Genomic DNA, 16,014 nt, shown 5'->3' with positions numbered 1-16,014 from the left:
ACAACAAAAGACCCTGAATAGCCAAAACAATCCTGAGCAAAAAGAAAGGCCAGAGTAGTGCACTGGACTTGCAGAGGGAGAGAACACTCCTTAAAGTGGAGTGGGAGGGAAAGAAGGAGGAGAGGGAGATTGGGGATAATTGGATGGGGGACACAGGATACAAATGCAATTTGTGGTAATGGGTATGCTGCCAGTATGAATCTGGCCCTCACATCATAGGCATGAGGGGTGACAATCAGTTTTGTATCTCATGAATATTCATAACGAATAAAAAATAGATAAACAAAAAATTTTTAAGTGCACTAGTTTACAAAAAAAAAAAACGAGAGCAAAAAAAGTAAAGCTGGGGGCATTACACTTCCTGACTTCAAACTATATTACAAATCTGTAGTAATAAAAACAACATGGTACTGGCATAAAAACAGACATGTGGACCAAGGAAACAGAATAGAGAACTCAGAAATCAACCCACATATTTACAGCCAACTGATCTTTGACAAAGGCACCATGAACATACATTCAGGAAAAGACTACCTCTTCAACAAATGGTGCTCGGAAAACTGGATGTCTGATTGTAGAAAATGAATCTTGATCCGTACCTTTCACCACGTAGCAAATGGATTAGAAACCTAAACATAAGGCCTAAAACTTTCAAATTCCTAGAAGAAAACATAGGGCAAACACTACAAGATTTAAGACTAGGCCCTGACTTTATGAATAACACCCAAAAGTACAGGCAACAAAAGAAAACATAAACAAATAAGATTATATCAAACTAAAATCTTCTGCACAGCAAAGGAAACAATAGAGTGAGAAGACATCTTACAGAATGAGAGAAAATATTTGCAAAATATGCATCTGACAAGGAATTAATATCCAGAATATACAAAGATCTCAGATAACTTTACAGTGAAAAAACAAATAATCCAATTAAAAATATATACAAATAGCCAACAGACACATGAAAACATGCTCAACATTACTTAGCATTCGGGAAATGCAAATCAAAGTCACTTTGAAATACCATCTCACTCCAGTCGGGATGGCTAATATACGAAAAATTGAGAATGATAAATGCAGATGAGGTTGTGGAGAAAAAGCAGCTGTCTTATACCATCGCGGGGCTGCAAAATGGTGCAGCCTCTATGGAAAATGGTATGGAGGTTCCTCAAGCAATTACAGATAGATCTACCATATGACCCAGCTATCCCACTGCTGGGAATATACCCAGAGGAATGGAAACAATCATGCCGAAGTACTCCTGTGCTTATTGCAGCACTATTTACAATAGCCAAGATTTGGAACCAGAACAAATGTCCATCATCAGATGACTGGATAAGGAAATTGTGTTATATCGACACAATGGAATACCACTCTACTATAAAAAAGAATGAAATACTACCATTTACAGCAACATGGATGGACTTGGAGAAAATTATATTAAGTGAAACAAGTGAGGCACAGAAAGAGAAATACCACATGTTCTCACTTATTTGTGGGAGCTAAAAATAAATAAATAAATAAATACACAAACAAACAAATGGGCATGGGGGAAGAAGACACAACAATCGCAGCAATTCCTTGAACGTGTTAAGACAAGTGAACAGATATGATGTAGGTCGGGGGGAGGAGGAGAGGCATGAAGCTGGGCAGTCGGGTGAGACCCCTGCCCCTGGAGAGGCGGGAGGGAAAGAGGAACAGGTAAAGGGACATGAAAATCAACTACATTTTATATTGAGAAGTCAAAATAATAAAAATAAGAAATAAGTAAAAATAAAGAAATAAATAAAAAATGAAAAAATAAAAAAAGTGAGCTCCCTGTGAACATTTGTGGGATGAATGAATGAAGGGGAGCACAGGGGTCTTGGGTGGTTCATTTATTCCAGAATTCTTCTGAGACCCGGGGGAGCACTCTAAGAACCAGACAGTCAAACAGAGGATGAGTAGCCAGAAGGGGGACCAGGCAGGAGGGCACCCGAGGTCACAGGAAAACCAGGAGAGAGTGAGGTCACAGAAGGCAGGAGGCCCTGTGCTTTGAGAAGGGAGGGTCAGCTGTGGAAGGATACTGAGAGCTGAGTGGTGGGAGGACAGAGAAGTGTTCACTGGATTAAATTTGGCAAGTGGAAGGCTTTTGGGGCCCTGGACAGGACAGGGGCAGGGTCTCACCCGACTGTCCAGCTTCACGGCATCCTCAGGATGTGTGTCCTCATGGCATCATCTGCTGGGGCACAACAAGCGGGTTCATCTCTTGGCAAGATTCCCTTGGATCCTTCAGTCCTGCAGGTCTCTGCCTTGTTCCAGGATGGGGCCACTGAGATCCAGAGAGCAACGGTGATGTCCCCATGGTCACGCAGTGTTGGGGTTCAGTCCTGCTCACCTCTTGGGCCCCAGATACTTCCCAACGTGACCCTCTTCCTCCTGTTGCCTGCTGAAACCTCACTGCTCCTGTCACCCACCCCCAAGTTGCCCCCTCCTCTGCCTTTCACGTGTATTTTCTTTTTGGACATCAACATCTGGGCTGGGGCTGGGGAAGAGATAGGAAGGTTAGGTGGCAGTGAGGAGACCAAGGGTAGGTTGTGAGTCTGGGGCCTTTGGACAGGAATTACCTCTTCTGCACGCCTCTGTTCTTGGGCGCTGACTGTGCAGCCCCTGAAGGAAGTTGGAAATCATCTTCTCTCTGGGCTGGGTGAAGATGAACAGAGTATCAGTCCTGGGAACGTTAGAACCACTCACCATCCACATGCAACTCAAGAGAAAAGAAGGAAACCTTAAGACACATTTACATTTATGTTTCAAATATTTCATAAGATTGAAGAAGCTCAAAGAATACCTTCATTTGTACTTCTATGGTGACTTAAATCATTTTCTTTGTAGATTTTTCAATCTGAAATGCTAGAAAAGTTTTTCTAAGCTGACCTTCCCCAACTGTTTGTTTTCCCTTTGGCTGGTCCCTGAGCCTACCTTGGTCAACTCACAAGGGACCCACCACCTCATGAGGCCTGAGTCTGTCCACTCACTACTTACCTGACTTCTTGCATTTGCCCTGACAGTGGTTCTGGATGAGAAGAGAGAGGAGGAGGAAGATGAGCAGGATGAAGGCCACAGAGAACCTGATCGGAGCGTTCTGGTACTTTTCTTGACCTTGGGAACCAGAGTTGTCATGACTGAGCCAAAGATGCCTTTTGACTGAGCACCTACTGTAGCCAGGTATGTGCTGGGTCCTTGCATTCATCACCTCCAAACCTCACACAGTCGTGCAACAAGGGATTCCCACCCCCACCCCACCCATTTTACAGATGAGGAAACTGAGGCTCTGAGAAGTAAATCACCTGCCCCAGGCCACCCAGCCAGGAAGGAGCAGAGCTGGGATTCGAACCCGGCAGTCTGACTTCCAACCCTTGAACTTTCCACCAGGCCTGAAACCCCTGAGCTGAAGGAAAAGAGCCTGAATGCCCCCTAGGTCCCACATGGTGCATGGCCCTGCTGCCCCTTCCCTGCATAATGTCACCATCACTGCTCAGATGGGGCAGGCCCACTGCAGAATGGGTCTTGGGGGGCTTCTCTGGGAGACCTCCTCTCCCAGGAAGTCACAACCAGAAATAAGAAATGAAAGGAATATTTGGATCTGGTCTGGGCCAGGCCTTTTCCTTTCACACTTGGAGAAACTGAGGCCCAGACAGTGGAAGGTCTTGTCCAAGTCTCTGTGTCCAGAGGAGCCTGAACTGAGGTCGTAACTCAGCCCCTGCCTCTTCTGAACCTCACCTCACCTCCCAACACAGCCGCTCACTTACCACCCTGGGAGCCTGACTCTGGATGTGAGGTGGTGATCCTCGGGGCCTCCTGAGATCAGGACAGGGAGTTGAGGGGCTGGATCTGGTGTACCACTCACTTCAGTCCAGCTTCTCCTGCTCCAGCCTGGGCCTCCAACAGCTCCCTCTACCTTGACCACCCACCCCTCATCCAGCGCAGCCTCAGAGCCCCTGGGAGCCTGTGGTCTCATCTCTGCCAGACACCTAGCTCCCCTGGACACAAGCCATGCTGAGATTTGGGACGAGGACATAGATTAGCTGAGAGTCTCTCAAGGCAAGCCTGGGAGAATTTGAAATTCTCTGGACAGGGCCCTGAGACTCACCAGCTGTTGAGTTGGGCTCTGTGGGTAGGGGGCTTGGGACCTCAGAGGATCCTAGGAATAAGGGCAAGAGGACAATGAGGGGTGGGGGCGTCCCTCAAGACCTCATTTTTGTTTATTCTTCTCCTATATCTGCCTTGTCACCTCCCTAACGTCCCCCCACTACCCACTTGGCACATTCTGGTGATGAGAACGTGGGGAGGGATGGGGTGAGAAGGCGCCTCTGGGCCTCCTGCTCTGTAGAAGATAAACTCCCCTCTCCTGACCCTCCCTCAGGGCCCTCCCCCTGACTCCAATCCCAGTCTAGGGGGTCTCCCAGGAAAGGCCTTTAGCTGACCCATTGAGCTCAGAAAGTACAGGTTCAGGAGCCACTCACCTGAGACCACAAGCTCCAGAGGGTCACTGGGGTTTGACAACAGGTAGGGGAAGTTACTTTGTGAGCCATAGCACCTGTAAGTCCCCCCGTGAGATGACGTCTCAGGTCTCATGGAGAATTTGGCCTGGTACTGCTGAGCTCTGTACTTCGATCTAAGACACAGAGGGGGATCGTTTCTCCCCACTTTGGACAGAAGAAAGGGTCCATTGGGCTCCATGTCTGACACAGCAGGGTCACGTTCACTCCCGAGGCCACCTTGGGGCCCAGCTTCATGGAGAGGCAGGGTCTGTCATGGAGCTGACCTAGAGAGAGAAGGATGGGTGAGGGGCTGTCCCCCACTTAGTTCTGAGCCTAGACCTCACCAGGACCTCTCTCTGAGGACGCCCGGTGTCTCTGCCTATCTCTGTTTTCAGAGCCTCTGCCCCTCCCCACCTATCCCCCCTCTCTGTCTCTCTCCCTCTCTTGTGACCCCACCCCTCATCCTGGCCATCACTACCCGCGACTCCCCCAGCAGGGCCTGTGCAGAGTCTGGGTCCCATACTGAATCCACTGGGCTCCTCACCTGCGATCAGGATGTCCAGGGTGTCACTGGGGGCCGATGACTCAGAGGACAGGTTGCGTGCACTGTAGCACCTTTATCTGCCCCCATGGGAGCCACTCCCAGGGTGCAGGGGAAAGTCAGCCTGAGAGAGCCCAGCCTGACACTGCTGGTCAGGGCGCTGGGAGCGATCACATCCTCCCTCCTTGGACAGAGTGAATCTGTCGTAGCTGACATCAGAGCGACACTGGAGGGTCAGACTCTCTCCAGAGGCTATGACAAGGCCCTGCTGGGTCAGGAGGTAGGGCTTCCTGGACAAATCTGGGGGGAAAGAGAAGCTGGGACTACAGGGATTGGTTTGTCCCAAACACCTCCCTTCTCCCATCCTGGCCCTGCAGGTCTCACTGTCTCTCACACTCTGTGTCTCCAGCCTTAGCATCCCTGACCTCTCATCACTCCACTCACCTATGGCTCCCTCCCCTGGAGCAAGGCTTGTATCAACAGGTCAAGGGACACAAAAAATAAACGAGGTAAGGAAGGAACTTCATCGCTCAAAACCAGGAGCTCCAGGGTATTGCTGTGTTCTGACCACACCTGGGGTTTGTTCCTGTCATAGCTGTAGCATCTGAATGTCCACCTCTGGCTTGTGGTCATGGGGCCCACAGGTAACAGGGGTTGGAACAGCCCATAATAGTGTTGCTGTGAGTCCCCGATCCAGAACGGCTTCTGTGTTCCTTCCTTAATCAGAACAAACCTGCTAAATCCCAGCCCTGAACCACACTGGAGGGTCACATTCCCTCCTGAGGTCACAACAGGGCTGGGCAGGGCTGAGAGCCTAGGTTTGCTGTAGACTCCTAGGAGAGAGAAGGCAGCTATGTTAAATGGGGATCACACCCCCCACATTATACCCCAGGGCTGTGTTGTGAGCGGGGAGACACCCCTCACAGCAGATCCCCTTCCCGAGGGCAGAGCCTGGGGCTGGGACCCACGAGTGTCCTCTCACCTGTCACCACCAGCTCCAGAGGGTCATTGTGCTCTGACCAGCCAGCAGGGCTGTGATAGTAACAGTGACATCGCCCTGCATAGTGCTCTGTCGTGGATGGGGTGGAGAACTTGGTCTTATTCTCGGGCTCCAGTGGGCTCTGTCTGACCCAGTATGCTGGTCTTCCCTCTTCATCCAGATGGTCCTCCTGGGCCTCCAGGGCTGCCTGACAGCAGATGTTCACTGACCTCCCCCAGGTGATCACAGAGTCTGGCTCAGCCCATATGGTGGGTTTGGGGAGGGTCCCTGGAAACAAATCAGAGGCTGGGTCTGAAGAAGGTTCCCATCCCTCAGCCCCAGGGTCCTCCAAGATGTCCCCATTCCTCAGCCCAGAACTGCTGTTCTCCATCCGCAGCTACCGAGGGTGGCCCCTAGTCTGCAGTGAAGAGGAGAAACTTGGGACAGCCAGGGACAGACTCACCTGTCTGTGCTCGGGTCCTGGAAAACAGACTCAGCCTTGGAAGAGAGTTGCCTGTGAGAGATTTGCCCCCGAATCCTGAGCAGGTCCTCTCTACCCCGTAAGTCCACTGAGCCCCTGGGGTCTCCTAAAGGATGAGGGTCTGCCTGGGGGTTGGGGTCCCTTCAAGATTAGGGTCTTTCCATCCTCTTTAAATCTCTCCAAGGCAGAGCTAGGTCATGAGGGAGGGAGTCTTGACATATCTCTCTCTGTCCCCAGCGGTGCAGATGAATGAGACCATACTGCACAGTAGGATAGACAAACACACAGGGTATGGGCGTGGACACTTGGGGGCTGGGCTTTCTTGCCATAGGGCTGTTCCATCAGCAGCCCCAAGCGAAGAGGAACTGCTCTCCCAGGGAGGCTGCATCTTATTTGTCCAGGGCATGGGCTGGGGAGAGCATCAGGGTCTCTGCAGAAAATTCCAAAGAAGAAAAAAGGGGGGTGGTGGGTGGTTCTTGACCCCTGGCCTCTGTCTTTCTGACCTGTCCTCAGGTCACTGAGGGCCAGGATGTAGCAGCAAATAGACCAGGTCCTTTTCTGAGTCATCCCTTTCCAAGGAAGTGTTACTGAGAGCTTGTCCTATCAGAGCTTCTCCCATGAGGTCTCTTTCACTCCTTCAGCCCGTCCATCATCACATGGTTGTGGGGTCCTTACTTGGCCATGGGCATCTCACCTGCCCTGGAGATGCTTCAGGGAAGATGCAGGTTCATGCTTCATGGCAGACTCAGATCAGCAGAGACACACTGAACATTGACTGTGCAGTTCAAGTTGAGTCTTGTGGAAAAGAGTACAATGGCGAGATGCAAGAAACTAAGGGAAGAAAACACAACTCTTCTCCTGGCTTCTCTGAAATACTCTCCATTGACTTCCCTACTTGCGTGTGTGTGTGTGTGTGTGTGTGTGTGTGTGTGTGTGTGTGTGTGTGTGCGCGTGCTGCAAAAGCATCTACCCTCATTTTCCTGGAAACAAATTTCTGAGTCATTTCTGACTCCTCAGTGCCTGTGTTTCTTTTCCCAGAACTCTCCTCCTCTTCCTCTCTTTTCCCCAAGGTATTGGGTCAGTTAAAGCTGTGACTTATGAGGTAAAACTCATCCTTATTTAAATTGATGTTCATCATCTACTCCATCTGTGACTTGAGCACTAGGATAATGATATAATTTTTTTTTACTAATTTTTAAAATTTATTCTCTTCTAAGTTGATTTGAGAGACTAAATTATGATTTTTTTCTCTTGAACTATCCTTGTTAGCTTTTCATGATAGCCTATCAAAATGTGTTAAGAAGTAGTAATTCTGGACAATTGTGGCAAAGAATTGTGTTTAATCTTCATGAAGGTTTGAAAGAATGCATATAGCAAAGTTGTGGGAGCAGAAGTTTATTTCCTTGGAAGATTTTAATTTTTGGATATGTCTTATATAATAATTCACTGATTCTTAGTATCTTTGTATTTCAGAGGCTGTTTTGAAATTTTTTGTGATATTTTTCCACTTCAAGTAAGTAAGATAATTTTTTTAATAATGTTGACTTATAGTGTTTGAAGTCTGCAGGATCTGCAGTGTATTCCTTGTTTCATTTCTGACGTTGGTAATTACCCTAGGGTAGGATTCTCATCCTCATGCTGTGATTCTGCCTTCATGCTTTAGGGAACAATGGGATGGATTAGTTCTGTGATTTTAAAGAGAAAGCTAATTTTTATTTAAATGTTTGTCTATCATCTTCTGGCCATATAGATCAGCATGTTAACTTTTCGTATGGGCCTCCGTTTCCTCATCTGAAGCATGTTGTCATCACAGTGGTCCTGGTGGTCAGTGGTGCCTGTGTCATGGGAAGAAATCAATCATGGTTAATTTGCAGATAGCTTAAGACATGAGAAGTTTGAGACATAGAGGATCCTGGTGTCTGACTCCTCAGTCAAGGTGGACAATTGATGCGACCACTCAAGAATTTCTGTCTCTTCCTAACACTAAGAAATGTTGCCTACAATGTTTATGAAATATGTAGTTATGATTGTATGCAGGAAAAAAGAAATGAAAGTTTCTGAATAGACAGACCAGAAAAAAGAGTAGAGACCAAATCTAAGTGGCCACTAGTGTCTGGTACCATCAAGGAGTCATTAAAGAGGAGGTTTCCACCTCGAGTTGGTACACAGGAGGAACTTCAGGGCCGCAACAGATAGGGAGGAATCCCGGGTTATGTGTTGAGGCTGGAATCTGTGGTTTTCCCTCCTTTAGGGAAGCTAACCTCTATAATCTCTCTGCTGTGTAGATTGCCTGAGATGTGCGTGTGTGTGTATAACAGATTCACTGCAGTATTTTCAGACATGGGCGTCTGTTCCATGTGTGAGTGTGAGGCTCCAATTGGATGCATCCCTATCTGATGCAAACCACAGCAGACACTAAGTTTGTGAGGTAGATATTGTGTGGCAAGGGCATATGAAACAATGCCCCAGTTTCAGGCTTGAAGTCCAAGGAAAGCCATTGAAGAAACCTTTTTTGGAAAATGAGATGTGAAGGAGGTGAGCCATCCAATCAAAATGACCTGCAAAGAGTAATCTTAATAACGATAAAAGTGCTATGATTGACAATCTACAGGCTCAGTAACGAGAGTTGTCAAGTCTAAAGAAATAGAATACTAACAGTGTTTGAAACCAATTTTAAATAAAGCATATTTAAATATCCAAAATAATGCAAGAGGAATTTTTTTTGATAAGAGAATATGCCTTATACCACAGACTAATGACCATTATAGAAAGGCGTTAGCAATCTCAACAATTCCATGTTGACTACAGTCAAAATAGTCATCACATCAAAGATAAGACTTAGCTGAAAAGACAATTATGAAATTAGAAAACAAAATTTGTTGGGATCATGTCCCCCACGTTAACCCCATCAAGTCAGGCTTCACCTTCATGAGGAATGAGAAAGAACTGGGGGTATATTTCTTAACCATTGGATGCATTTTCCTTTCCAAGGATTATATTTTATCCTTATTTAATACGCAAAAATAGGTTTTAAGTATTTTGATTAAGGGAGTGAGAGAGAAGAGAAGGCATTCAGAGAGCCACATTTTCCCAGATACTTTACTATTTTTCCAGTCAGTGAATGAATTTCTAAAGGATGTAACTCATTTAGAAGATCAATGAATCCAAATGTAGAATGTGAAATATCACAGTGAGAAAAAATAAAATAAAAAAAATACACGCAAATGCACACACATATACACACACAGGAAAACACATGCACAATCATACACAGGCTCACAGAGAGACATATATCTGTTTATCTCTATCTGTCTATCTATCTATCGATCTATCATTCGATCAATTGATCGATCGATCTATCACCTATCTAGAGTCTTCAGAGTTCAGCTAAAGTGTAATTAGAGCCTGTTTTAAATTTATAAAAGGATAAATAAATCATTTTCAGAAAATACATAAATTTTTCTCATATCTTGGCTTTTGTGAATTATGTTGCAATGAACCTGGAAGTGTAGACAGGCCTTAGTATACTGATTTCGTTTTTAGGCTAGGATTATATACTGAGAAATGACATTGCTGGATCATATGGTAATTGTCCCTTCATTTCTTTTAAGAACCTCCACATTTTCCTCAAATAACGCTACTAGTTTACATTCCCAGCATCAGTGTATCTGGGTTCCCTTTTCTTCACATGCTGGCTAACGTATGTTATCTTTCATCTTTTAAATTATAGCCAATGTAAGAGTATGAGGTGACATGTCATTGTGTTTTTTATTTTTAGTTAATTTTAATTGACACATTGTAACTGTACATCCTTATGGGGTACAATCTGATGTTTTGATACATACTTACGTACACACATACATACATATATATACATACATACACACACACATATATATATAGTATGATGATCCTGTCAGAGTAGTTAGTGTAACCATAGGCTCATGCATTTATCATTTGTTTGTAGCAAAAACCTTCAAAAGCTTCTCCTCTAGCTTTTATATAATATACAAAACTTATCTGTTAACTATAGGTACCCTACTGTGCATTAGAACGCCAGAACTTATTCCTCCTGTCGAATTGTGATTTTGTACCCATCGGCCCGACTCTGGCTGTTTTCCCTTCCTCCTCCTCTTTCTACTCTCTGGTAACGACTATTCTACTCCCTGTCTCTATAATAGCAATTTGTTTTTTGAAGGGAATCTTTTCCCTTTATTTTTATTATTTGATTTTATTTTTGGAGAGAGAATTTACATGTCTATATTTTAAAATTTAATTTTTAAAATTTTAATATATCAATATACAATGTAATTGATTTTTGTGTCCCTTTACCAATTCCTCTTTTGCCCGTCTCTCTCCCCTCTCCCCAGATCCATACCACATCTGTTCCCTTATCTCAATAAGTTCAAGATATTGTTGTGATTGGTTTTTATTTTTTAAATTAATTATTTATTTTTATTTTTTACATTTATTTTTTATTATACATACTTGTGGGGTACAATGTTGATTTTCAGTAACTGTGTACAATGTGTGGTGGTGAGATCAGTATAGTTGGCTTATTCATCGTTACAATAGGCAATCATTCTTTGTTGGCCAATTCCTCATTAGCCCCGTCCCTCTTTCCCTCCCCTCCCCTTTTCCACCTCTATTTTCTGAAAGTTCAATGTATTACTGTGATTGTTGTTTTTTTTCTTTCTTTTTCTCTATCTCTCTTTATTGTTCATTTGTTTATTTATGGAGTCAGCTCCCAGGTATGAGTGAGAACATGCAGTATTTCTTTTTCTGTACCTGGGTTGTTTCACTAAGGATAATTTTCTCCAGGATCATCCATGCCGTTGCAAATGGTATTATTTCATTCTTTTTTATGGCTGAGTACTATTCCATTGTCTATGTGTACCACAATTTCCTCATCCAGTCATCCATCAGTGGACATTTACGTTGGTTCTATCACCTAAGCTATCATAAATAGAGCTGCAGTAAACACGGGAGTGCAGGTATCCCTTCGACCTGATGTTTTCCAATCCTCTGGATATATCCCTTGTAGTGGGATTGCTGGATCATATGGAAGTTCTGTCTGCAGGTGTTTAAGGAACCTCCATACTGTTCTCCATAATGGTTTTGCTAATGTACAGTCCTGCCAACAGTGCAGGAGGGTACCTCTCTCTCCACTTCCTCACCAGCATTTGTTATTCTCTGTCCTTTTTATAATAGCCAGTCTGATTGGGGTGAGGTGATATCTCAATGTAGTTTTGATTTGCATTTCCCTTATGATTAGTGATGCTGAGCATTTTTTCATATACCTGTTGGCCATTTGTATGTCTTCCCTTGAGAAATGTCTATTCAGCTCCTTTGCCCAATTTTTAATTAGATTATTTGTTTTTTGTTTTTTCACTCTGAAGTTGTCTGAGCTCTTTGTATGTTCTGGATATTAACCCTTGTCAGATGCGTATTTTGCAAATATTTTGTCTCATTCTGTAGGATGTCTTCTCACTCTATTGATTGCTTCCTTTGCTGTGCAGAAGATTTTAGTTTGATATAATCTTATTTGTTTATGTTTTCTTTTGTTGCCTGTGCTTTTGGGGTGTTTTTCATAAAGTCAGGGTCTAGTCTTAAATGTTGTAATGTTTGCCCTATGTTTTCTTCTAGGAATTTGAAAGTTTCAGGCCTTATGCGTAGGTCTCTAATCCATTTGCTACATGGTGAAAGGTACGGATCAAGTTTCATTTCATTCAGCACCATTTGTCGAAGAGGTAGTCTTTTCCCAAATGTATGTTTGTGGTGCCTTTGTCAAAGATCAGTTAGCTGTAAATATGTGGGTTGATTTCTGAGTTCTCTATTCTGTTTCATTGGTCCAGATGTCTGTTTTTATGCCAGTACCATGCTGTTTTTATTACTACAGATTTGTAATATAGTTTGAAGTCAGGAAGTGTAATGCCCCCAGCTTTACTTTTTTTGCTCTTTGTTTTTTTTAACTAGTGCATTAAAAAAATTTTATTTATTTATTTTTTATTGGTTATGAATATTCATGAGATACAAAACTGATTGTCAGTCCTCATGCCCATGATGTGAGGGCCAGATTCATACTGGCAGCATACTCATTACCACAAATTGCATTTGTATCCCGGGTCCCCCACACAATTATCCTCAATCTTCTTCTCCCTCCCTCTTTTCCTCCCACTCCACTTTGTAGCCTAGGGAATGTTCTCTCCCTCTGCAAGTCCAGTGCACTACTGTGGTCTTTCTTTTTGCTCAGGGTTGTTTTGGCTATTAAGGTTCTTTTGTTGTTCCATATGAATGTTAGGATTGATATTTCTATTTCTGTGAAGAATGCCATTGGTATTTTGATGGTAATCACATTGAATGTATAGATGGCTTTGAGTAGTATGAACATTTTTACTACATTGATTCTTCCAATCCATGAACAAGGAATGTCTTTCCATCTCTTAGTGTCTTCTTTAATTTCTTACAGAAGTGATTAGTCCTCATTGTAGAGATCATTCCCTGCTTTGGTTAGATTTTTTCCCAGGGTTTTTTTTTTTTTTTTTGAGACTATTGTAAATGGTCTTGCTTTCTTGATCTCTTTTTCTTCTCATTTGTTGTTGGAGTATAAAAACGCTACTGATTTTTGTATGTTGATTTTGTGTCCTGCAACCTTACTGACTTTGTTTATCAGCTCCTAGAATTTGTTGATAGTGTTTTTTGGGATTTGTATATATAGAATCATGTCATCTGTGAACAGGGACAATTTGATTTTCTCTTTACCTATTTGGATGCCCTTTATCACATTCTCCTGTCTAACTGCTCTGGCAAGTACTATGAATACTATGTTAGAAAGGAGTGGAGAGAGTGGGCATCCTTGTCTTGTGCCTAATCTTAATGGAAAAGCTCTCAGCTTTTCCCCATTGAGGATGATATTGGCAGTGGATTTATCATGTACAGCTTTTATTATGTTGAGATACCTTCTGTCAATACCTAATTTGTTGAGAGTCTTTGTCATGAAGAACTGTTGAATTTTGAAATGCTTTTTCTGCATGTATTGAGATGATCATATGGTTTTTGTTTTTCATTTTGTTGGTGTGGTGTATCACATTTTTGGACTTGCATATGTTGAACCATCCTTGCGTTCCTGGGATTAATCCCACTTGATCACTGTGTATAATCTTTCTGATATGTTGCTGTATTCTTTCTGGTAGTATTTTGATTTAGCATCTAAATTCATCAAGGAAAATGGCCTATAGTTTTCTTTTTTTGTTGTATCTTTGTCTGGTTTTGGTATCAGTGTGATGTTGGCTTCATAGAATGAGTTTGGGAGAATGGTTTCTGTTTCAATATTTTGAACAGTTTTGAAAGAACTGGTGTTAGGCTTCTATTCAAGTTGGCAGAATTGATGTTCCCCAGCATCATTCCCACAAAGTAATTTACAACTATCAAAAAGCACCGACACCCAAGCTGGGGCTTCTAGAGCTCAGGAGAAGAGGAGGAGAGACCCACAGAGTGCACGAAGGTGGGAGAAGCCATGATAAAAGAAAGCAAAAACCACTCTGACCGTTTTGAGCCCCTGCTGTGTCCAGGCTGGCTGCTGAGTGCAGAGAGCAGGAGCTGGCAAAAGCCACAGGTGTGCCCTTTGGATGAAGTTGCTTGGAGGTGGCAGGGGAGAAGAGGGCCGTGGTGGCTCCTAGGCCAGCAAGACCACTAATAGGGTTCCTGTGGACCCGCATGGGAGTGAAGTATCAGAAGAACTGAAAGAAGGAGCTACTCAGAGGCTGGTGAGTCATTGCAAGGGACTGACACATGGCCTGTCCCATTGGATGGGTTTGCAGCATGGGTGGTGGGAGAGATCGGCCCACCAGGAGAACACTGGGGCTCAGCAATGACAGCTGATCTGCACCCTAATCAGCGAAGGACCACTCAGAGGAGATTGGTCAGGAATATAGGATTGCATGGGATGCAGTTTAATGAAAAGACTCAGGCCCAGACCAGAGTTTCTACATGACCTAGGTGCTCCAGACCTCTCCAGAGCTGGAAGTACCTATAAAGTCAGCCATTAAAATGTTAGCTACACAAAAAGCCTTCCCTAGGGAATCAGCAGCAAAGCAGAAATTTAGCTCAACCACAGAGATCAGTATTTATCCCCACAGGAAGTCCCCTCATTTTAGAAGTAAGCAAAGGACAACAAGTTAGTTCCAGTGCAGAGTTTAAATGGTGGGAACAGGAAATAATCCAACACCAAACTGAAACAAAAATCAAAGTACCCGTAATCAGAGACAAAGTTTCATATTAACTAGTAAGGGTCTCATTTCACTGAAGAACCTAATACCTAGAATAATACCTAGAATGGCCAGAATTTCCTTAGAGCTTCCAAGCCAGATAGTGGGGAAGTCCAGGGGCCTCAGCAATGCCCTCCAACACCCACAACCAATCCTGAGAGTGGGGGATGAGGCCCTTGGTCATGCCCCCATGACATGCCCAGCCAGCCCAGTAGTGACCACCGAGATACTGAAGGAAGTACCCTTGGCTCTCCCAACTTGGGGCAGTGGGTCACTGAGGGCCTTGGCCACGCTCCCCTTACATGCAGCCAGCCCAGCGTGAACCACCAAGCTGCCACAGGAAGCACCACAGTCTCTCCTCAGCTGGAGTGTGGGGGACACATTGTCTGTGGCCACACTCCCGACACATGCAAACATCTCATGGACAACCATCAAGCCATAGCAAGAAGGGCCTCGGTTTCTGAGCTGGGATGGTGGGGGATGAGGGCTTTTGCCACATCCCCCAGACATCTGTACCTGGCCTGGCAATGACCAAGCCACTGCTGGAAGCCCCGTGGTCTCCCTTGTGGGTATGAGGGGGGTGCCACAGGCCTCAATCCTACCCCTCCTCCTTCCTCCTTCTTCCATCCCATTTCTTTCCCTTTTCCACTCTCCCCTTCCCTCCCCTGCTCTGCAACAACATCCTAGAATGTAAAAAATAATATTAATAAAATTACATTTTCTTTTTTAAAAAGTAGAAGTGGTATTAATTCCTCTTTAAAGGTTTGGTAGAATTCAGCAGTGAAGCCATCTGTTCCCGGGCTTTTCGGTTTTGGAAGATTTCTAATCATTGCTTCAATGTCGTTGCTTGTTATTGTTCTGTTCAGTTTTTCTATGTTTTCTTGGTTCAATCTTGGTAGTTTGTATGTTTCTAGAAATTGATCCATTTCCACCATATGTTTAAATTTGTTGGTGTATAGTTGTTGTTCATAGTAATCTCTAATAATTCTTTGTATTTCAGCTGTATCAGTTGTAATATCCTCTTTTTCATTTCTGATTTTTATTATTTGGGTCTTCTCTCCTCTTTTTTTTAGTAATTCTGTTTAGTGGCTTGTCTATTTTGTTTATCTTCTCAAAAAACCAACTTTTTGTTTCATTTATCTTTTGTATTGTATTTTTGGTCTCTATGTCATTTAGTTCTGCTCTGATTTTTATTACTTCTTTCCTCCTATTATCTTTTGGAT

General features: G+C 44.0%; 1 protein-coding gene and 1 pseudogene across 1 annotated transcript in view; one reads left to right on the top strand and one right to left on the bottom strand.

Annotated features, from left to right (window-relative positions):
- The window catches only part of LOC134371660 (putative killer cell immunoglobulin-like receptor like protein KIR3DP1), a 46,791-nt gene extending 43,601 nt beyond the window's left edge, over positions 1–3,190 (top strand). The window contains 1 exon segment of the mRNA XM_063088514.1: positions 3,051–3,190. Coding sequence (XP_062944584.1) covers positions 3,051–3,190 — 140 coding nt within the window.
- LOC134372394 (leukocyte immunoglobulin-like receptor subfamily A member 6) overlaps positions 1–6,434 on the bottom strand; it is a 62,200-nt pseudogene extending 55,766 nt beyond the window's left edge.
- Positions 6,435–16,014: the final 9,580 nt, after the last annotated feature.

This window comes from Cynocephalus volans, chromosome 3 (genome assembly GCF_027409185.1).
Source record: "Cynocephalus volans isolate mCynVol1 chromosome 3, mCynVol1.pri, whole genome shotgun sequence".
In the NCBI taxonomy this organism is placed as follows: domain Eukaryota; kingdom Metazoa; phylum Chordata; class Mammalia; order Dermoptera; family Cynocephalidae; genus Cynocephalus; species Cynocephalus volans.
The sequence above is the reverse complement of the archived record's forward strand: the minus strand, read 5'-3'. Positions and strand labels throughout refer to the sequence as shown.